Source organism: Bubalus bubalis, chromosome 14 (genome assembly GCF_019923935.1).
Source record: "Bubalus bubalis isolate 160015118507 breed Murrah chromosome 14, NDDB_SH_1, whole genome shotgun sequence".
Taxonomy (NCBI): domain Eukaryota; kingdom Metazoa; phylum Chordata; class Mammalia; order Artiodactyla; family Bovidae; genus Bubalus; species Bubalus bubalis.
In genome coordinates, this window is record NC_059170.1 from 16,760,670 (window position 1) to 16,782,671 (window position 22,002).

The 22,002-nt window shown below is 47.4% G+C and overlaps 1 protein-coding gene across 4 annotated transcripts in view; it reads left to right on the top strand.

Moving 5' to 3' along the window:
* The window catches only part of TTI1 (TELO2 interacting protein 1), a 41,827-nt gene that overhangs the window by 11,451 nt on the left and 8,374 nt on the right, over window positions 1-22,002 (top strand). For 3 of the 4 annotated variants that reach the window (XM_006051741.4, XM_044927659.2, XM_044927658.2), the window contains 6 exons: window positions 33-2,375; window positions 7,538-7,747; window positions 10,635-10,783; window positions 14,185-14,325; window positions 16,618-16,822; window positions 17,114-17,201. In XM_006051741.4, coding sequence (XP_006051803.4) covers window positions 74-2,375; window positions 7,538-7,747; window positions 10,635-10,783; window positions 14,185-14,325; window positions 16,618-16,822; window positions 17,114-17,201 — 3,095 coding nt within the window. In that variant the 5' untranslated portion in view covers window positions 33-73. Of the gene's footprint in view, window positions 1-32; window positions 2,376-7,537; window positions 7,748-10,634; window positions 10,784-14,184; window positions 14,326-16,617; window positions 16,823-17,113; window positions 17,202-18,765; window positions 20,018-22,002 lie in introns of those variants that run through there. The other variant, XM_044927660.2, reaches the window with a different exon arrangement.

Consider the following 22,002-nt stretch of genomic DNA (forward strand, 5'->3'; position numbering starts at 1 on the left):
CCTTCTGTACTGAAAAGTCTCCTTCCCTCCAGCCTGCAGGATGTTTCCTCAGTGAGAGGAAGGCTGTTGCACAATGGCGGTGTTTGATACCCCAGAGGAGGCCTTTGGTGTCTTGCGTCCGGTCTGCGTTCAGCTCACCAAGACGCAGACGGTGGAGAACGTGGAGCGTCTGCAGGCCCAGTTACAAGCTGTGAGTGACTCTGCCCTTCAGGAACTTCAGCAGTACATCCTCTTCCCTTTGCGATTTACCCTGAAGACCCCAGGCCCCAAAAGAGAGCGCTTGATCCAGAGCGTGGTGGAGTGCATCACCTTCGTCCTCTCTTCCACATGCGTCAAGGAACAAGAGCTCCTCCAGGAGCTCTTCTCGGAGCTCTCTGCCTGCCTGTATTCACCCAGCTCCCGGAAACCCGCGGCTGTGTCTGAGGAGCTGAAACTGGCTGTGATCCGGGGCCTCGGCACGTTGATGCACTCGGCTTATGGGGACATCCTTCTGACTTTTTATCAGCCCTCCATTCTGCCTCGCTTAGGATTTGCCGTATCTTTGCTGTTGGGCCTCGCAGAACAGGAGAAATCCAAGGAAATTAAAATGGCTGCCTTAACATGTCTGCAGGTTCTGCTCTTTCAATGTGACTGTCCGGACCATCCCCGCACCTTGGATGCGCTCCAGCAGAAGCAGCTGGGGGATTTGTTTGCCTCCTTTTTACCTGGACTCTCCACTACCCTGACCAGAGTCATCACAGGAGACTTCAAACAGGGGCACAGCATCGTCGTGTCTTCCCTCAAGGTCTTTTATGAGACAGTGAGTTTCATTATGGCCGATGACCAGCTCGAAAGGGTCTCAGAGGTCCAGGCGAAGCCTGCCGTGGAGCACAGGGTAGCGGAGCTGATGGTTCACAGGGAAGCCAGCTGGGTGAAAAATACTGGTGACAAGTTGACCATCCTTATTAAAAAGATAACAGAGTGCATTTCAGTCCACCCACACTGGAAAGTCAGGCTGAAGCTGATAGACTTTGTCGAGGCCCTTCTCTTAAAGTGCAGTCAGTCACTGATCGAGTCAGCTGGTCCCCTTCTGAAGGCCCTGGTGAGTCTGATAAACGATGAGAGTCCTGACGTCCAAGCCCAGTGCAATAAAGCCCTGAGGCGTTTCGCAGACGAGAAGGTGGTGGTGGGCAGCAGAGCCTTCGCTGACGTCCTGTCAGAAAATCTGCACTCCCTGGCCACGTCCCTTCCCCGCCTGATGAGCTCCCAAGATGACCAGGGCCGATTCTCCACTCTCTCCCTGTTACTCGGGTACCTGAAACTCTTGGGCCCCAAAGTGGACTTCGTCCTCAACTCTGTGGCCCACCTCCAGCGCCTTTCCAAAGCACTTATCCAAGTTCTGGAGTTAGATGTGGCTGACGTCAAAATTGTTGAAGAGCGGCGCTGGAACTCCGAACATCTGAGAGCTTCTCCAGAGGCTCCAGCCGCGAGGCCCTGGGCTCAAATGCAGAGGAGATACTTCCGCTTCTTCACCGACGAGAGGGTTTTTCTGCTCTTGAGGCAGGTTTGTCAGCTGCTTGGCTTCTATGGGAACCTCTACTTACTTGTGGATCACTTTATGGAACTGTACCACGAGTCCATGGTGTACCGGAAGCAGGCCGCCATGATCCTCAATGAGCTGGTCGTGGGAGCTGCTGGGCTGGGGGTGGAGAATCTCCATGAAAAACGCACTCCAGCCGACCCGCAGGAGCTGAGGGAGATCGTGACCTCCATACTGGAAGTGTACACAAGCCAAGAAAACTGGTATTTGGTCACTTGCGTGGAAGCTGAAGAAGCGGGAGAGGAGCCGACGATGAGGTGGACGGGCCTTCAGGCCCTCGCTTCTGGTCCACACACCTGCCCACCTACCTCTTTCCCTGAATTCTCAAAGCCGAGTCCCACGGTCTGCTCCATGAACAGCAACATCTGGCAGATATGCATCCAGTTGGAAGGGATCGGCCACTTCGCACACGCACTAGGGAAGGACTTCCGTTTGCTCTTGATGTCAGCCCTGTATCCAGTACTGGAGAAAGCTGGGGACCAAACCCTGCTCATCAGTCAGGCGGCCATCGGCACCATGACGGACATCTGCCAGGCTTGTGGCTACGACTCCCTGAAGCACCTGATCAATGAGAATTCCGACTATTTGGTGAACGGGATCTCTTTAAACTTGCGTCATCTCTCTCTGCACCCCCACACCCCGAAGGTCCTGGAAGTCATGCTGCAGAACTCGGATGCGAGCCTGCTTCCTTTGGTGGCAGACGTGGTTCAAGATGTCTTGGCCACCCTGGACCAATTTTATGATAAGAAAGCTGCAACTTTCGTCAGTGTCCTGCACGCCCTGATGGCAGCGTTAGGTGAATTGAGAGCCCTTTTTAATGCTGATGGGAGGGAAGGACTAGTATCCTTGTTTGCTGCATCTTGTTTTTGTTTGTTTATTTGTGGTTATGCTATGGAGGACATTGTTTCATTATTTGTATAGTTGTTTATCTGGTCCCACATGTTATGCTAGGGTTCCATTGCTTATGTTCTTATGCTTATAACAGTCTCTTCCATCCCAACAGGCTCAATGCCCCTGCTCCATCCCAGGGACATAAACCCTGCACATTTTAAATGTAAACGTTATTTTTATTTTACAGAGAAGGAGAACTAAAGCTCAGTGAGCTCCTACTTAGCCAAGGTCACACAATTAATAAGGAGGAAAGTCAGGATTTATGACTTTTTTCTCTTCAATATACCAGACTGCTTCTGACAGTATTTAGAGTTAGCAGTATCTTTGCTAATGGAGAACAGAACTAGCATGAATTATTTAGTCCACAGATAATCCAGAACAGTACTGTCCAACAGAACTTTCTGTGATGGTGGCAATGTTCTATATCTGTTCTGTCCAGTACACTAACCACATGCAGCAAGTGCACCTGAGGGACTGAAGTATTTTTATTTAAATAGCCACACATAGCCAGCGACGGCCACGTCAGAGTAGGCCTAGAAACTTTAGCCTTTTAATTGTATGAGTTGGTTTGAATTTCTCTCCTTCCCTTTGACCTTGTTGGGTGTCTGTTGGAGGTATTAGCCACCATTGGCAATGGCAAAGTTTTGGACTCTTAAGAAAAAGAACCCTCCACTGGATAGTCCATCTTTGCATGAAAAAATAAAAAACTAAAAAACAAGCTATATACATGAGCTCCTTTTATACATCCAGTATTTATTTCAGTACTGCTAGTAGCTGCCAAAGTAGGTGGAAAGGTCACTGACCTCATTCTATCAGCTGGCAAAGCCAAGACCACGTAAGAAAAGTTTGTCAAGGAAGATAACTGAACAGGGACAGTCTTCTGCCCTGTAGCTGATCCCGCTTCCAGCGTTCATTCATGAACATGCAATGTAAATGTTCTGTGATTCATTCATTAAATAAAGGGTGCCTGTTAGATGTCAGACACTGTGCTAAATCAGGGTACAGCAGTGAACAAGATGGATAAACTCAAGGAGCTTTCCTGCTCCTGTGAGAGGGTAATAGGAACAGTAGCAGAGTGGTCAGGAAGGGCTTCTCAGAAGAAGGGACATTATAGTTATGACCCAAAGTTTGAGAAGGGCTCATCATGGAGCGTTCATGTCCTTTTCAGGGTTTTTAAGAATATTCAGGCCAAGCAAATAGTAGATGCAAAGGCCTAGAAGGAAGAAAGGGCTTGGGGTCTTTGGAGAATGGGAGAGGGGTCACTGTGGAGAGAGTGACACCAGATGAAATTGAAAGGGTGGGTAAATGTGAATCCCACAGGCCTTGTAGACCAAAGGAAGGAGTAGGGGTTGTATTTTGCAACCACGAAGAAGCCTGTGTCCTGGGCTAGTCACTGGGATAGCAGCCATGACCAAGGAGAACCTGGTGGTCCCTGCCCTCGTGGAAGTGCAGCTAACACTTGCTGACTGTTTATAGATTTTAGATTATGAATGCCTTCCATGGCCCAAATATTCCAGGGCCTAGACTCCTGCCTGTAGTGCTTTGGAGAACTCTGCTGCTGCTGCTGCTGCTAAATCGCTTCAGTCGTGTCCGACTCTGTGCAGCCCCATAGACGGCAGCCCACCAGGCTCCCCCGTCCCTGGGATTCTGCAGGCAAGAATACTGGAGTGGGTTGCCATTCCTTCTCCAATGCATGAAAGTGAAAAGTGAAAGTGAAGTCGCTCAGTCGTGTCCGACTCTTTGCAACCCCATGGACTGCAGCCCACCAGGCTCCTCCATCCATGGGATTTTCCAGGCAAGAGTACTGGAGTGGGGTGCCATTGGAGAACTCTACTATGTCTTAATTTGAGTTTTAAAAAATATATTAAGAAAAAGCCTATTAAAAATATCCTCGGGGACTTCCCTGAGAGTCCAGCAGTTAAGACTCCATGCATCCAGTGCAGAGGTTTCGGGTTTGATCCCTGGTTGAAGAACTAAGATCTCACATGCTGTGCAGCATACACACACTCATGATAGTTGTGCCTGCTCAGTTGTGTCAAACTCTTTGTGACCCTTTGGACTGTAGCCCACCATGCTCCTCTGTCCATGGGATTATTCAGGCAAGAATATTGGAATGGGTCACCATTTCCTCCTCTAGGGGATCTTTTGGACCCAGGGATCGAACCCTCTTCTTTCTGTACTCCCTGCACTGCTGATGGATTCTTTATCCGCTTTAGCCATCGAGAAAGGCCAAAGTGTGTTAGTCACTTAGTCACGTCTGAATCTTTGCAACCTCATGGACTGTAACCTGCCAGGCTCCTCTGTCTATGGAATTATTTATATATATATATTCTCTCAGGAGATATCTCATTTTGGGCCTTGAAAATGGAATTGCCTTGGATTGCCAGTGTCTTTGATCATTTCTAAAGGAGGGATCCTGTATAGCACCCTTTCCTTAAATTGTAGAAAGGATAATGAGGATGGCAAAAGCTTGACTTGATAACATCCTAGGAAAAGCTGCCAAAGTGGGGATAGCTATTCCAGAAGTTTCAAAATAACCCAGACAACACTTGCATTTTGGATGGTAAGCAGTTCTGTGGGGAACGCACATGTGGGGATCAGCCCCGCATGAAGCAAAGTAGCACTGTCTGCTGGCTTTCCTTCTTCTAATTGATGGTCACATTCTCTTAAGATGGGAGTGGAAGTGCGGTCTCAGGGAACTTCCGAAAGGTTTTAAAAGAACCCGGTATGCCTTTTAGGAAACCGAGTTACTATAAGCCCAGCGTTTCACACTCATTGACTAAAAAGCCATAAGGTTCCATAGTGAAGGCAAGAACTGTCAGTTAAATTACTGCTTAGCACCAGCTATTGGTTGGCTGATTATTTGTAACAGCAACAACAACAAAAAATGGAGTCTCTTTGAAAAATGAGAAAGCATCCATGCCACACACCTTGGCCCCCAAAGAACATGCCGCATGCACACACAGAGCTGCCGTATTATTTTGATGGCCACATAGTGTTCTGTTGCACAGCTGCACCATGATTTAAGCAGTCCTTTCTTGGTGGACATTTTATTTGTTCTGATCTTTTTGCTCCCCCCCAAAAATGCTGCAGTGAGTATCTTTGTAGGTCATTTTGAACATGTCTAAGTTTATCTATAGGGTAAATTCCTAAGACAATTGCTGGCTTAGAGAGTGTTACATTTGAGTCTTTGATAGAGAGATACAGTTTCAAATTGCTCTGTAAAGAGGTTACACCAATTTAAACTCCCATCAGCAGTATAAGAGAGCAGCAATTTTGCCACCCCCCACCCACCCTGTATATTACCTTAGCTTTTTGATCTTTGCTAATCCAGTAGGAGAAAAATTGCACCTTATTATAGTTTAATTTGCATTAAGAGTGAGGTTGAGCTTCTTTTCATATGTTTAAAAGCCGTTTGTGAGCAAAGACTTTTTAATGTCTGGCAGTAGCCTTAAATCTAGAAAATAATCTTCTCAGCGTGTCTGCTTTCAGCAGTGTAAATGTTGGGTGCTGGCTTTAACCCATTGGGAATGCAGTCCCTCAGAGTACAATAAGAACAGGTTTATGTCTGGGCGGTGAAGCACTGGCATAATCGATCCCTTCGTTTAGGAACCTTCAAATACTGAACCAGGGGTTCTCATGTCCAGCATTCGCTCTCTGCCACTCCCAGTTGCCTGGCCCGGGCATAGCCCATCTGCTACTGCTGTGACTCTTTGCAGATACTCCTTGATAGAAAGGAGATTGTTGCTGCCGTTGTCTTAGTTGCTAAGTTGTGTCTGACTCTTTGTGACCCCATGGACTGCAACCTGCTAGGCTCCTCTGTCCATGGGATGTCCCAAGCAAGAATACTGGAACAGGTTGCCATTTCCTTCTCCAGGGAATCTTCCTGACCCAGGGATTGAACCCACGTCTCCTCCTTTGGCAGGTGGATTCTTTACTGCTGAGCCACCAGGGAAGCAGAAAGGAGATTAGCAGGTGCCAAAGGTTATCAGAGACTTTCCCCTCCTGTCTGCAAAAGGAGGACAAAAATTCAGGCTACAGGGCTTTCTTATTGTTTTGTTCTTTAAGTATTAAGTGCCATTTTTGAATTGAAGCCCTGGGGGACCCCAATATATAAAAAGAGTTAAAACGAGAGCAGTGCTGGCCACAGAAGGTGTAGAAACCCTGTTCCCACCCTTTAACCTGCTGTCTCTGGGTGCCCTTCCTCTTGTGACCCTGAGACATTTCTGCAGAGCCCTCTGGCTCCTCAAGGCACAGTTTGAAAACCAGATTGGGTACCATTTGAAGCTTATTCCCTGGTGACACATCAAAAGTATTAGAGGATCACTGAAGAAGGAAAAGCTTTGGAGAGAAAATGCCAGCCTTCTGAAGCATTTTGTATCAAATACCTGTGTGAGACTTGTTAGTTCTCAAGGCTCTGCTGAACCTCTCTTGTGCTGATGAGCAATGTAGTCTGCACTCAGAATTTTGTCTCTTGTAGCTGTCCTTCAGTCTAGCGTATTTATTCATTCAGCGTGTGTTTTGAGCATCCACTCCATGCTGGGCAGACTGACTTTGCAGGGGTAATCACTGGAGCACAAAGTCTAATGGGAGATTCAGGCACTAAACAAGACATACAAAGTAAATACAGTAACTGCAAATGCTGATGAGTTGAAATGAAAGAACATTAGACATGAAAAGAACATATCTAATATAGCATATAAGAGACTGAAGTTGGGATGGGGTACGGGAGTCAAGGGATGGCTTTACTGGGTGAGGTGTATTTGTATTAAGATACTAAAAGTGAGTTGGAATTAACCAGATGTGACATAGGGGGTGAAAGTATTCCAGACAATGAGAACAGCATGTGCAGAAGTTCACAGGCGGGAGGACGCCTGACAGACTGGAGGAACCAGAAGATGGTCAATGAACAGGCAGCCAGGAGTGGTTAGAAGAGAAGATTGGAGAGAGGTAGAGACTGGATCCTGTGGTGGCCACACGGGCCATAGCAAAGAGCTTATTCTAGTTAGAAGGTACTAATGCCTATCGTCAATGACCAAGGTGATCGTTATAACACTTTCTTTACAGTTCAGTGGTTCCCAGACGCAGGTCATCTCGGGCAACTCCAGGAGCAAAGCGTAGGGGAAGAGGGAAGTCCTTTGAGCCAGAGACCAGCAAGTCTTGAGAAAGGCCTTGAGAACCCCACCACAGCCGAAGACATTGAGCAGTTCATGCTGAACTACCTCAAGGAAAAGGATGTGGCAGCTGGGAATGTCTCAGATCTTGATAATGAAGACGGTAACTATCATTTATCTTGGCTTCAACTGTTTTGTTTGTTGGTTTGTTTTCTTTTTGAAGCAGATTATTGTAAAAACAATGAAACATCATTATAGACAGTTTGGAAATAAGAAGCGTCATTCATAAGCCCACCATGCTGACGTAGGCATCCTCACTTTGTGTGTTGTCTTTTTTCCATCCTTTTCTGTTGCAGGCCTGTTTTTATTTGATTGCAGCCACAGTTGAAATGTATGATACCCTTTTTGCATTTAGTTATATAAGAAGGAACTCTTCACGTTGCTATGGAATTTTCATAATTAATGTTTTAATAGCTGCTTCTAAGCATCCATTCCCCTGTGGGAAGTTTAGGTTGCTTCTAGCTTTTCACTCTGATAAACAGTGCTTCAGTGTATGATTCTGTGCATGTGACCTTTTCCTTCCTTTTGCATATTTCTTTATAAATCCCAGAAGTGGGATTTCTAGGTCAAGGATATGAACATTATTTTACGCCTGCCAAATTGCCTTCCAGAAAGGTTGTGTCAATTTACGCCTTCCCCTTAGCAGTACAGGATTAATACTGGTTTTACCACAGCCTTGCCAACAACGACTATCACCAGTTTTACTCCTCGCTGAATCAAACTGGTTCTGGTTATTTTACTTTGCATGTCTTTGATCACTAGAAAGGTCGAACATCTTTCTGCACGCATCTTTCCTAACAGTTTTTTTTTTTTTCTTATGCCCATTATCTTTTCATACGCTTTGTCCATTTATTTTATTTATTGGTAGGAGGAGATTCCAGTGTTTTTCTTACCAACTGATATGATAAAGAAGAAGGGAGTTTAGGCCAGTTGAAGCTCTGGCCTGTTGTTTTATTCACAAGCTCAATCTGGAGCTTCAGGTCACGGAAGGATTAATAAATTATTAGAATCTCCTCTGCAAACATAAAATGCCAAGTCATAATGAGCTTGGTGGTCTCAGAACTATCCTAAATCGAACTGAGTCCCAAATTAGTTTGTTAGGTTGGAGTTGAGCAGATTTCTCTCTCTTTTTTTTTTTTTGGCAGTCTACTCTGAGGCTCTGGTGAACTGAAGCCAATACTTTTTCAGGATAACAGGAAATAGTAGTTCAATGCAGCTAACTACAACAAATTCCTTCTAAATAGCAGGGGAGCATCACAACCAAGAAACAATTTATGCAGAGCTGAGTTATTTTTCTCTCCAGAAACAGAATTTTCTAATCAGAAATCCATCCAGCTTTTTCTTCTCCATTTTGTTTCTGGAGCAAACCCAATCCTTGTAAACTGCACCCCTTAACCAAGCCTAGAAACCATGAAGGAGAGGCATCTTGATCCCTGGTAATCCACATTGCCCATTCCTGTTTGAAATTCTAGCATCGTCCCTGACTCCATTCTTTCACTATTAGGAGCTTCTGGTTCTAGTTGATGTTTGCCAGGAGCGGAATGAATGAATCAAATTTTTCTTCCAATAGCAAGAATCCGCAGCTCTCAAATAGCATTCCACAGTAGGTGAATTTCAAACAACCAGTCCTCCTCTAGAAGCAGAGCACAGCCTTGTCGTTCTTATCGTTATCATTCATCAAGTACACACCACACACTTGGCATTATAAGGAATGTTTAGATTGATAGTGGTTTGATGTGGGTGTTTTTGTTTTAGCCATAAACGCACCTTGGGTATCTGAAGCCCCTTTCACCAGGAAATCCAAGCATCCTATAAACACATTTTCCTTTATCTTTTCAGCATTGTTAGAGACAGATGTGGACTCTTAAGATTCTGTTTTTCCAGCAGAGGAAACTGAAATGGAAGAAAGTTAAGGGAGCAATGCTCAGCTCCATGGAAATGAGCACAGCTGATATTGAGGATCGGCGGGGAGAGGCTAGAGACTATAAGCAGAGGGAGGAAGAATTTCAGGGAAGGAATTTTGGCCTGGGTTTCACGCTACTCAAGTGTTTTTTGTTTTAATTTACAAACTTACACTTATCTCATGCAATGTAGTACTCCAGGCAGTGAAAGTAAATAACTGGTGACATTCATCTCATTTAATTCTCTCAACAAGCCAATACTTTATCCCCATTTTTGTCAGGTGAGGTAACATGGGGTGAGAGGAGCTGCTCGTAGGATGAGGAGGCAAGACTAGTCCTCTGACCAAACCCCATCACTGTATGTTGCATCAAGCTGCCCTGGTGTTACCCCTCATACCAGGAGGTACAAGGCTTCATCTTGGCCCTCCAAAGAGCTTCCAGGCTGGTAGAGAAGACAGACACGTACCCCCTTAGTCAAAAGGAGAGGAAAGAGAATAAAGGGCCAGAGGCCCACCAGGGAACTGCCCAGCCTCAGGGCTCCCAATTAGAACCTTGCCCTCTTATGTTTTTATTTTAAATATTTATGAATGGCAACTTAGAAAAGGCTAATGGTGTAGGGAAAAAATAAAAAATCTCGTGACCCCCATCTCTGTTAATATTTTGTACTTCCTCCTGTTTTTATATAAAACTTTATATAATAGTATTCACACTGTGTATGCAATTTTGTATCCTGCTTTTCTCTTTTTAACACAATGTTATTTCATAAGCATTTTCCCTTGTCCTTAAAGCCCTTGATAAACACAAATTTTCAGGCCTTCATAACATGCCGTTCATTTTATGGATCATACCATGGTTTATATAACCATCCCCCTACAGTGGACATGGAGGGTTTCCCTAGCTGTTAGAGGTAATATTTTGGTGACTATCTTGACTCAGAGCTTGACCCACCTTTTTTTTTACATGGTTTTCTTGGGATCAGTTCCTCGACATTTTCCCTCTGAAATCTTACTCCAGATCTGAGATTGGGAGGTTAGGTTGAGGTGCGGCATGTCTCAGAAAACACTGCCCCCAGTTACCCTTCTTTTCCAGAGGAGCAGTCAGACCCTCCCGAAGCGGAGGGGGATGGCACGGGTCCCCACGTGGAGCCACCACTGCCTGCGCACATCCAGCTAGCCACGGGCGCGGGGGAGCGCTGCGTCCACCTGATGGCAGACGAAAGCCTGAACACCCGCCTGAAGGTCAGTGTGCAGCCCTACCCCTGCGTTCACAGAGCAGCGGGATGAGGTTTGGTCTGTGGGCAGTGACTGCAGGGTGAGCAGGAGCCACCCTTATCTCCGGTGCATGTATGGTGGCCAAGAGAAGGCCCCAGGAGGAATTTATCTGTGGGATGCCATCTTATTCTTTCTGTATCGACCCAGATGCCAAAAGGGAGCTGAGTCCCCTTGATGGAATTAAAAAGCACAAAGTTTCAGAGAGTCATCGCATCTCCAAGGGTGGCGGTGGCGGGGGGTGGGGGAGGTCATAAGCTTTGGGAAGGATATCATTTTCTGTGCTGACTTAATGTGGGACACAGGTTTTAATACTTTAAAGTGGTCATTCTTCCAAGCCTGACTGTAGCCCTTATCTCTGTTTCCGCTTCCATTCTCATCCTAGGCCAAGCATCAACACTTTTCTTAATCTTACATCCTCACTTGCTGGCAGTTTCTGAAGCAGCAGTTTCCTCCCCATCAGCAAGGACTCAAACTATACAGTAGTGATTCTGATAACAGGCTGGGGGCATGGGGGCAGGGTGAGCATGGGAGACACAGCTTTCAGATCACCTGGGGGCAGATCTGACACCCAAAGGAAAGCACAGCCTGACCCGCTCCTGCCCACCCCCAAGCAGGAGTGAGAAACACAGCCGCCTCCATGAATTACTGATAGTGATGAGGGCACTTTGCCCCGACCAGGGGCAGTGGGCTGGGAAACCCTGGCCCACAGATTACTTCAAACTTCAGCATCTGGGTTTTGTGGACTTGTTTAGTCTTCCCAGAGATACTTCTTAGTATTTTCTGTTCCATTCAGGAGTCATTTTTCAGGTGCCTTTTGTTAGTGGTGTCTGGTTGATACATTAACAAAGTGTCTTCCCTCTTCTGGACACTTTGTAGCAGCCATGTATGAAAGTGAAAGTCACTCAGTCATATCAGACACTTTGTGATCCCATGGGCTATACAGTCCATGGAATTCTCCAGGGCAGAATACTGGACTGGGTAGCTTTTCCCATCTCCAGGGGATCTTCCCAGCCCAGGAATTGAACCTAGGTCTCCCGCATTGCAGGCGGATTCTCTACCAGCTGAGACACAAGGGAAGCCCAGTTGCCATGTAAACACTGTAGCTATGGAGACCGTCAGCACTGGAGTCAGATCGGCATACCTGAGTTCAAATCCCGGCTCTGCCCCTCACTAGGCCCATCACCTTTTTGAGCATGTTCTGCTTCATCTGTAAAGTAGACACTGCCTCACTGAGTTGTTGGCTATAAATAAAAAACAGCCTCAGGTGTGGCATTTATACTCATTCACTTATTCGCTCAGTACTTATTGAGGACTGCTACAGATCAGACAGAGGGTGTGTAGAAGGAAGTGAAGCAGACATGATCCCTGTCTTCATGGAAATTTCTGTCTCTCAAGGGGAAAGAGGTGATGCACAGATACACACATGTACATGGAGGAAATGCTGTGAAGGTAGTAAGAGGTTCTATGATAGAAAATTCACCCCTGTAGTAAACGTGTTTGGAAACCTACTCTCCCACGGCCTGTTGAATAAGAGGGAGCTTACGTTCTGATTTAGACCAGGTTGTTGGGTGATGTTTAAGCTTAAAGGCTGAGAAGGAGCCAGCCCTGCAGGGGCAAAAGGGAGAGGAAGAACATTCCAGGCAAAAGGGGGAAAACATGCATCTTTGAGTCAATGAAGTATGGTGTAACTTGCCCAGTTAGTGACGGAACACAAATCCAAAGCCAGTCAGCAATCCCAAAGCCATTTCCCCCTGAGTACTACCCTTCTCTCCTGAGGTTTCTCTTCTTCCCCTAACTATTCAGCCCTCAAGGGCAGGGCCTATTTTGTTCTCTGTTTCTGTTCCAGTCTTCCTATGACCAGCACACACTAGGCATCCAATCTGCGTTTCCTGCAGACCTCACTCTGTCTTCCTAACTCACATACGCACCCTCACCTCTGTGCTGGGGGAAAGCCTGCCCTGGTCATCATGGTGACCGCTGCCTGTGACCCTGAGCAGGCCATCTATCTTCAGTGAACTTTGAGACATGAGAGATCAGGAGACATATTTTCAGGAAAGGTAAAAAAACCAATTGACATCTAGGCTACCCCAGACCTCTCTTCTGAGGTCTTCCAGTGTCCCAGCTACCTACTTGACCTCTCTGCTTAGAGGTCACAGAACCCGATCTCCCTCCCCTCTCCCAGTTTCCTCCCCCTCCCCTGTTCCTGTCTTGTAAAGCTGCACCTGCATCTGTTCAGTTGCTAAGCCTGAATCCAAGCAGCTCGTTTTAATACTTTTCTTCACCTCCCCAAAGAGCAAGTCCTTCAGCAATTTAAGCCATTTTATCTCCAAAACAGATCTCAAACGCTTCACATCCCTGCCTCTGTCTCCAGCGTGTGGCCGCGTGACTCCACCCCCACGCCACCCAAGTGGACATACGTCTTGGCTTCCTCCAGGGCCTCCTCACTTCTTCTCACTCCCTCTTCAAGTCCCCTCTCCACTCAGCAGCCAGAGTGACCTTTTTAAAACATGAATTGTATCATGTCACGTTCCTGAACATTCCCCTGGCTCCCCACCACATTTAGTACCAGATAAAAAAGTCTTAACATGATGCCTCATGGTCCAGCCCCATCTTACCCTCCTCTGTCACACTCCATGCTGCCCTGCTCTAGTTTCTTTTTAATTTTATTTATTCATTTATTTGGGTGTACGGGCTCTTAGTTGCTGCACACAAGATCTTTGTTGTATCATGTGAGATCTAGTTTCCTGCCCAGGCATCAAACCCAAGCACCCTGCATTGGGAGTGCCAAGCCTTAGCCACTGGACCACCAGGGAAGTCCCAACCCTTCCACTCTTTATGTGACTAGCTCCTGCTCATCCTTTATGCCTCCTTGTGGAAGTTACTACCTTGTTTCTGCCTTGCTCATCTCCTTACAGCAACCTTGCAAGGAAGATACTGACATCCCCACTTTTGACAGAGGAGGAAGCCAGCTCAGCAGCCCTCCCGGCCGTTTGTATGGTGTAGATCCCTCCCTTTAGTGTCTTTGCATTTCTCCCTTGATTTTGTCCTTCGTAGCACTCGTCACAATTGGCAGTCATTCATCCCTTAATTTGTCTTAGCTAAGGTCTAAGACCTTGGGTCTTTCCCCAGTTGACCATAAGCCCCTCATGAAGGCAAGGAAACACATGTATTACTAACATACATATTTTGTCCCTGTGTGCCTCCCACCCAGTATCCTCACCAGTGGTTGACATGTAGTCAGGAACTCATGAATACTTATTTGACTTAATGAGTGTCTAAGTTTTATTCTTTTTAAGTGGCGACTTGATTGCAGATATTTGGTTTCAAGCCTTTATGGTCTGCTGCAATCACGTCCTCTTCCCTTTCAGGTCCTGGACGTGCTGGATCTGTGCGTGGTTGTTCTGCAGTCCCACAAAAACCAGCTGCTTCCCTTGGCTCATCGGGCCTGGCCCTCGCTCGTACACCGACTCACCAATGATAACCCCCTGGCGGTGCTCAGAGCCTTCAAGGTACCTCACCAGAGCCCCACTGCCATCAGTCATAGGGATGGGGAGATGTAAGCTGGAAGCTCAGCAGTGTTTTGGGGGGATTGGTTCTCTTTTTATCTGATGTGACCTACTATACCGTGAAGAAGGTACAGAAAAATAAGAAAAGCACAGAGGAAAAAAAATGAAAGTCAGTTTCCTTTGGAATTTGAAGCAGAATGAGTGAGCTAGTAGATGAAAGGGCCATCAGTATCCACTGAGCACCTCCTGTGCCCCAGGCAGCATGCTTGGCAATACTCCATGTGTGAGCTCATCTTACAACACCCTTGCAAGGAAGATACTAACATCCCCATCTTTGACAGAGCAGGAAACAAGCCCAGAGATATTAAGGAACTTTCTCAAGATCACACAGCTAGGGACTTCCCTGGTGGTCCAGTGGTTAAGAATCCGCCTGCCAAAAAAAAAAAAAGAATCCGCCTGCCAATACAGGAGACACAGGTTCAATTCCTGGTCCCGGAAGATCCCACATACCTCAGGGCAGCTAAGCCCTTGCGCCGCCACTACTAAACCCACAGTCTGGGGCCCACGCTGCACAACAGGAGAAGCCACCACAGTGAGGAGCCCACACACCACAACTAGAGAGAGACCCCGCTCACCACAGCTAGACAAAGCCCTCACGCAGCAGTAAAGACCCAGATAGTAAGTGATAGAACCTGAATCTGTGAGTTCATGCCCACCTCTGTGCACGGCACAGAGAGTCAAGGTGAAGAGGCCAAGGGTCTGCAGTCTAGCAGTGGGCATCCTCTATCCAGCTGAGCAGCTCTGGACAAAGCTTATGGCCACCCGGCCCACCTTTCTCATAGTTGTTGTCAAGGATAAAATGGGATTATTTGATGAAATGCTTCGAAAAGATGAAAGCCCTCTGTGTATGCATGGTATTATTCTCCCTGTGTTAGTTTGGCTTATGTTAGCACACATATTTTGGCTTATTTATTTATATCCTTCCTTGTTCTAAAAAGCACTTTAAGGCAGCTTACAGAGATACATTTACCATGGCAAGCTAACATAAATTAGAAGTGGGTGAGCAAGATAAGGCAAAGAAAAAAAGATGTGTAGGGATATAAAATGAAGCCAGGGATGCAACTGATATACTTGGCAGAAGTATATTGTGTTTCTGTAAAATTCTTCAACATATACTGGACCAAAATGCAAGCTTACATTGATAACGTACAAGATTGTTAATGTATTTTCAAAAGCAAAATGCGCAAGGTGACACACAGATGTGTTGGTGGTGGGGCGGGGTGGGAGAGAAGGAGGGGAGAAGAGAAGCAGGGGAAGGGAGGAGGAAGGAGAACTTGCTCAAATTGTACTCAGCTGTGCTGTTTCCTTTAAGAAAATTAATAGGTTATCTGAAATGACAGCAAGTGTGGAAAAAAATATAAAGGTGTATGCACGGTAACTGAGGCTGCTTTCCCACTGCCAGACCCATTGGTGACCCTTGAGCTCCATCGGGCCTTGTGCAGTCCAGCTGAGGGCGCTGAAATAAGTGCCTCGTTCTCTACAAAGTCAGCAAATGCTCTCTGTGCTGGATATGCCTTGCTTACCAATTTTTAAAGAAATTCTTATTATCCTGTACACTCAGTCCTGTGCAGTGGGGCAAAACGTTTCAATATGTTCTGCTAGAGAAAGTTTAAAACGAGACATGCAAAGAGACTGCCTGTTGTGAAAGTTGGAATGAGGATGACGTACATAAGAGATTGTGCCACGGAACAGAAGGAACTCTGACTCAGCTCTGCCCACCAGGGTCCCTGCCCAGACCCAGCCAAGGACCTCGGCCAGTCACTGCCCTCCCGACGCCTGCACATGGCAGCAGCTGAGCTGGGCCTGGGCTCCCGGGCCTGTGTGTGTGTGTTCAGCCAGCTAGAGTTAAAAAGCACAAGTCTTTCCTTCAAGGGCTGTTAGGAAGATTCGAGAGATGATCTATGTGAACTGCTTTAAGCTCTTTTTTTTTTTTTTTTAACAAAAAAGGGAGGAAAATCCAGGTATTAACTATATTATTCATCCAACCCAAGATTCCTTTGAATTATTCTCCACGTAATCTGTATTTATGGATAGAAGCAGCCATGCCTCGGGAACAGACACCTCCAAATTCATAACTGTCAGAATCACAAACCGTGGGCAAGGAATTAACAGCAATAATTCTATTTTTTTTTTTTCAAGCAGAGACTGAGATGAAATTGAATTACCAAACATTCTCTTAAACGCTCTTGCTGCCTTAGCGATGTTCAGTCACCGGATTAGGGACTGTTTCCGCAGGTTTTGCGTACCCTGGGAGGCAAGTGTGGCGATTTTCTAAGGAGCCGGTTCTGCAAAGATGTCTTGCCAAAGCTGGCTGGCTCTTTAGTCAGCCAGGCTCCCGTCAGTGCCAGAGCTGGACCAGTTTACTCCCACACACTGGCCTTCAAGTTGCAGCTGGCCGTCTTACAGGGCCTGGGCCCCCTCTGTGAGAGACTGGACCTCGGTAGGTACCAGCCCGTCTCGCCTGGACCCACACCCCATCCTCTCCGTCTCACCCGCTCTGTTGCCCTCTTTACTTGGCCCTGCTCCCCTCATCTCCCTTCCTGTGCACATCCTTCCATCTCACTTCGGCCTCATTTATCCATTTACCTTGCTGTGTTTTTTGACTTGGAGATGGAGTATAGAGCCCATGCATCTTGCCGAGCTGTTCCAGTTTCATGCAACAGCAGTGGGTTACTGCTCGTCCCTGATGAAGTCTGAGGGCCAACGCTTGTTTTGTTTTTCCTCTCTGCAGGTGAGGGTGACCTGAATAAAGTGGCGGATGCCTGCTTGATTTACCTCAGTGCCAAACAGCCCGTGAAATTACAAGAGGCGGCCAGGAGGTACGTCTGCTTGATCACCTGCATCTCTTTTACGTTTGTCCTAAATTATGGATGATTTGCTAATGGTGAGCAGAGTGGAGGCATCTCTGCTCCTTTCTCTTCTCTCTCTCCTCGCTAGGTTAAGATGGGTTCTTTAACTGTGCCAACATCCAGAGATGGCATTTTGACTAGACGCCTTTCTCTTTGAAAGTAACCTTTTCCTCTGCTGCAGCGTCAGCAACAGTTCCAAAGGGGCCAGAAGCATAAAGACAGTGTCCTGGAGGGGAGCAGGCAGAGGGTGATTGGCTTCTGGCTCTCCTCCCTGGTGACCCTGGCACCTCTCTCTCAGCTCCCCCACTCGCCAAGCAAAAGCATTGGGTTATTGATCTACCAAACCTTGGCTCCACAGAATGTCTTAATGGTCTTCAGGTGCCACAGACCCTCACAAATCATATGCAGCACTGTGTGTGTGTGTGTGCAAGCAGACACGTACATGTCTTTTTTTAGATGGAGTCTACATCATTCATCTGATATATAATAGGAGTCTGTGAACCAAGAATCGTTCAAAACCCCTAGACTAATGATTTAAAGGGCCTTTTCAACTCTGAAATTATGTGATTCTCATTTCTAAAAGATTTGCTTATTGAAGAATAGCTCTACCGCCTCTAACAGAAGAACCTATGTCTGGTTCCGAGAGTCCTAAGGAATATTCAGCAGAAGCTAAAACTGAGCACAGCAGCCTTCCCCTGACTTGAGACCCACAGTGCACCCTGACCCCCCTCTCCTGAGCCCTCATTCTAGCCTGCGCCCTGGAACTGCCATCCTTGGACGTCTGCAGTGGAGGCGAAAGCTAGCCGGTCTGCCTGGCACTGCCTTCTGGCGAAAGCTGGCCAGTCTGCCTGGCACTGCCTTCTGCCCTGGGCCTTACAGTTCCACCTCCCCAGGCAAAGAAACAGCCCCTCCCACTCCATCAGTTTCTGGAAATGTGCCCCTAATCTTCCTTGGTGGGCTCGACGTCACCTCGCTCCCTGAAGGGCTGGAAGGCTGCTCTCTGTCTGTGAGTGAGGAAAGCCCACTTGCTCCCTTATAAGCCTTGCACTCTCTGGGAGTGATGGAAATATCTCTTCGAATTGATTTATTATCCTTTGCAGTTTTCTGCTCTTGATTTTCCCAGTCTCCTTTTTTCTTTCTGTCCCTTTCCTGTCACATCCTCTAGGCCCAGAATCAGTCATGGTTTCTCGAGCACAGGGGCGCATCTCAACCAGCTTCTTGTCCCCAGACATTCTCGTTCCTTAAAGATGAAAATCGTCCTCCCCCAGGCAGAGTCCCTGAAGCTAATTGTGCTCTGATTTAAAGTAAAACTCACGAACATGACGGATCCATCTGGAAGCAGATTCTTCTGGGTGTCTGCTACGATTGAGAGTCTGAAAGGTCTGGTTTTTCTCATCTCCCATCTCATTCTACTTTTCCTCCACCCTCCCCATAGCTGTCCTTCAAATTCAGACCCATCAAACAGGCTAATATTCACAATTCATTATCTTTTCATTTCTAATTTTCTTTTTTTTTTTTTTTTTGCCACTGAAAGCAATCAAACCCAAACTGGACCTTGCTGACTCTTGAGCTGGAATTCCAGGTGCCTCGGGAGGAGGCAGGTGGGGAAGGAGGAGGTTGCTGCCAGCCTGATCACGGTGCCTTTTGTTTGCTCCACTGCATTCCACTCAGGGTTGAGTCAGATGACCTCCTTCTGCCGGGCGGGCCAGGCGGGGAGGAAGTACAAGGTTGATTGCTTCATGAACGCATCATCTGCAAACTTATTTTGAAGTCAGGGGAGAAAAATACCTGTGTTGTCCTTGATCCGGAGCTGATTTGGCATCTTGATTCAGAAATTAATAAGCTCTCTAAATGGGAGAAGAAGCGTGAGACAATAGGCAACCTGGTCCCTTTGTGAGTCTGATTGCAGAGCAAAGACAGGGAGAAGGGGGGGCCAGCGAGTATGAAAGCAGTCAGACCTCCAGGGACTAACGAACGAGGTCCCCTGAGTAAGACACAGGCCCCAGCTCAGCAAATGGCCGCACATCCATCCGGTTGTTTGTCCTTAATTCTCCTCTTTCCTTCACACGCCGCATCCGTTCCAGAAGTGAGGCCTGTCTATCTAACTTGCGATATCTCTCTTAACACTGTCTGCTTCTCCTTACCTCCAAGCTGCCAGGCCAGGCACCCTCATCTCTTTACGATCCCCTGCAGAAGCCTCACCCCAGCCCCCTGCTTCCACTCCTGCCCCTCAGTGTTCCCCCCCAACAACTGTCAGTGACACCCCTACCCACTTGGGGGAGAAGAAAAGGTGGTGTGTTCTTTGCCAGCGCCCACAGGGGAGTTCTGTAACCAGAGGGTTACAAAAACTCCACCCTCAGCTCCGTATTCAAGAGAACTAGTACAGACTAGAGCCATTCAGAGACGCCCCAGCTCCCTCCAGAGCAGTGACTTCCCGGCAGGCACCGGGCAGGTGACTGGCTGGGCTGTGGCGGGGCTGGTGAGGACACCTGGGAGGGCAGGTGGCTGCTCTGAGCCCACCCCCACCCCAACGCAGAAAGGAGATGGAGGAGCAGCTGTGTCTGTAGGTCTGGCAGGTGGGGGTTCGGTGAGACCTCGGCAGGGCGGCCTGCCTCATGTGGGGATGGAGGCAGACTCAGCAGCTCCAGGCGAGTTCCCCTTTGCGTGTATTCATGGTTGGATTTTTCCTTCCTCCTGTTTGCTCCTCCTGGCTCCAAAGAATGACCAAGCCTGTGTTTGCTTTTTTAATTTGTCATATTAAATATAGCCTTTGTGGCAGGCTTTTACATCCCGGCTGTAAACTCTAGAAATGGAAATTGATCAGGGGGTGGTTGATATAACCAAGGCCATAAATGCTAAGAACGGAGATGCCATTCCAGTTTAATGCTTTTATCTAGCGAATGTGCCTTGTAAGGAGGAACATAAATCTTGCAGCTTGGTTGGGGGGAGGGGGCGGGATGGGGGGCATGGGGGTGGGCGGTAGAAGTAGGGGTATAATCTTGCTGTTTGTTACCACCAGGTGTCACTGTTAACTGGCTGTGCAAGAAAAAATACCAACTCTCCCAGAGTTCACCTAGTTAAGTGATTTCAGTGGATAACAAATGAGAAAACCATGTTTGGGGTGTGGGAGGAGGGGTCAGCATGTCAGGAGCTATAAATAAGGCCCAGTCCCTGAGAATAAGCACTGGAGTACAAAATAACACGTTCTGTCAGCCACGCCCCCATCTCAGCCTTGGAGAACTTAACTGACATCAATTCCCCAGTGGCCCCAGTGGCCTTTGAGGCACCTCCTGGCATGCAGTGGGCCTCCACGGTTCTGTGCCTTTCTGGCCACGGAGCTTTTCCTTCTCCTACATGAAAGGAATCTGAGATGAGCACGCATTCCCCCAAATTCCTGTGTTTTTCCTTCCATTCAGTACCTGCTCTCAACCTGGTTCAATTCAGCTCCATTAAAACCACACTCCTCAGGCCTCTCTCCGAGCAGCCTCTGAGGTTCCCTGTCTTTTGCATACATCATCCAGTCAGTCTCCCACCCTCAGGCTAAACAGAACTAGAACTGGGCAATATCTGTTTTTTCAAACTTGGAAGTCCATGCCCAGCAAGGGAGGGACAGTGCTTTCAGGCCGCCCGGTTTCCACCCCCACAGTCCTAACTCCACCTGTCACCCTGAGGTGCCAGGCGGGGGTGCAGGGTGCCAGCAGTTAGTGACCAGCTGGTACACCTCCTGGTTGGGCAGGTGTGGGATGCTGTGGTTCTTGATGCGTGTGGTGGGAAAGGGAGAGAGCCTCCCCATCTCCTTCTCCTGGACATTGTGTAGACAGGCCCAGGGCTGCAGTCCCGAACGCAGGCAAACCCAGGTTCACATCTTCCTAGCTCTGCGACCTTGAGCGGGTGGCTTCGTTTCCTCGCCCCTCATCTCCTTTCCCTGTAAACCGGATTTGGTGATAACAGCTTCCTCCCGACATGTCACACCGATGCTTAGCATTAGTGTGTAAGACTCTACTCAGCAATCATTCATGCTGCTGATTGACTGAGTAGCTACTCCATGCCTGGCACTGTTCCAGGCATGAAAACTAGAGGGGAGCAGGAGAGAGAAGGCCTGTGCCCTCATGGTGCTCCCATTCTGGAGTTACATTTGTTTGTATGTGCACACCTGTGTGGAAAGCGTTAGTCGCTCAATCATGTCTGACTCTTCTGTGATCCCATAGACTGTAGCCCACCAGGCTCCTCTGTCAATGGAATTCTCCAGGCAAGAATACTGGAGTGGGTAGCCATTGCCTTCTCCAGGGGATCTTCCTGACCCAGGGATCAAACCAAGGTCTCCTGTGTTATAGGCAGACTCTTTACCATCTGAGACACCAGGGAATCATCCATGTGGGGAGATATATAATTTGCCAAATATATGATATGTTGTGTATTTGTTACACATACATGTATACCCTTGGGCATGGTATTTTTCTTGGAAGCCTGCTTCATCTTGACTGAAATCTGAAACGGGGTATTCACCTCAGAAGGATCTTTTTTAAGGTATTTTTTATTTTATTTATTTATCTTGACTGCACCTCGAAGCATGCAGGATCTTGGTTCCTGAACTAGGGACTGAACCTGTGCCCACTGCAGTGGAAGTGCAGAATCGTAACCACTGTACCTCCAGGGAAGTCCCTGAAAGATCTTTTTCATGTTAGTTGTTAAACCTTTCCCTTACCACTTTTGCTCGAGCAGCCAGGACCAAGTTTGAATGTTCATTTACTGACTGACTTCCCCGCATTCT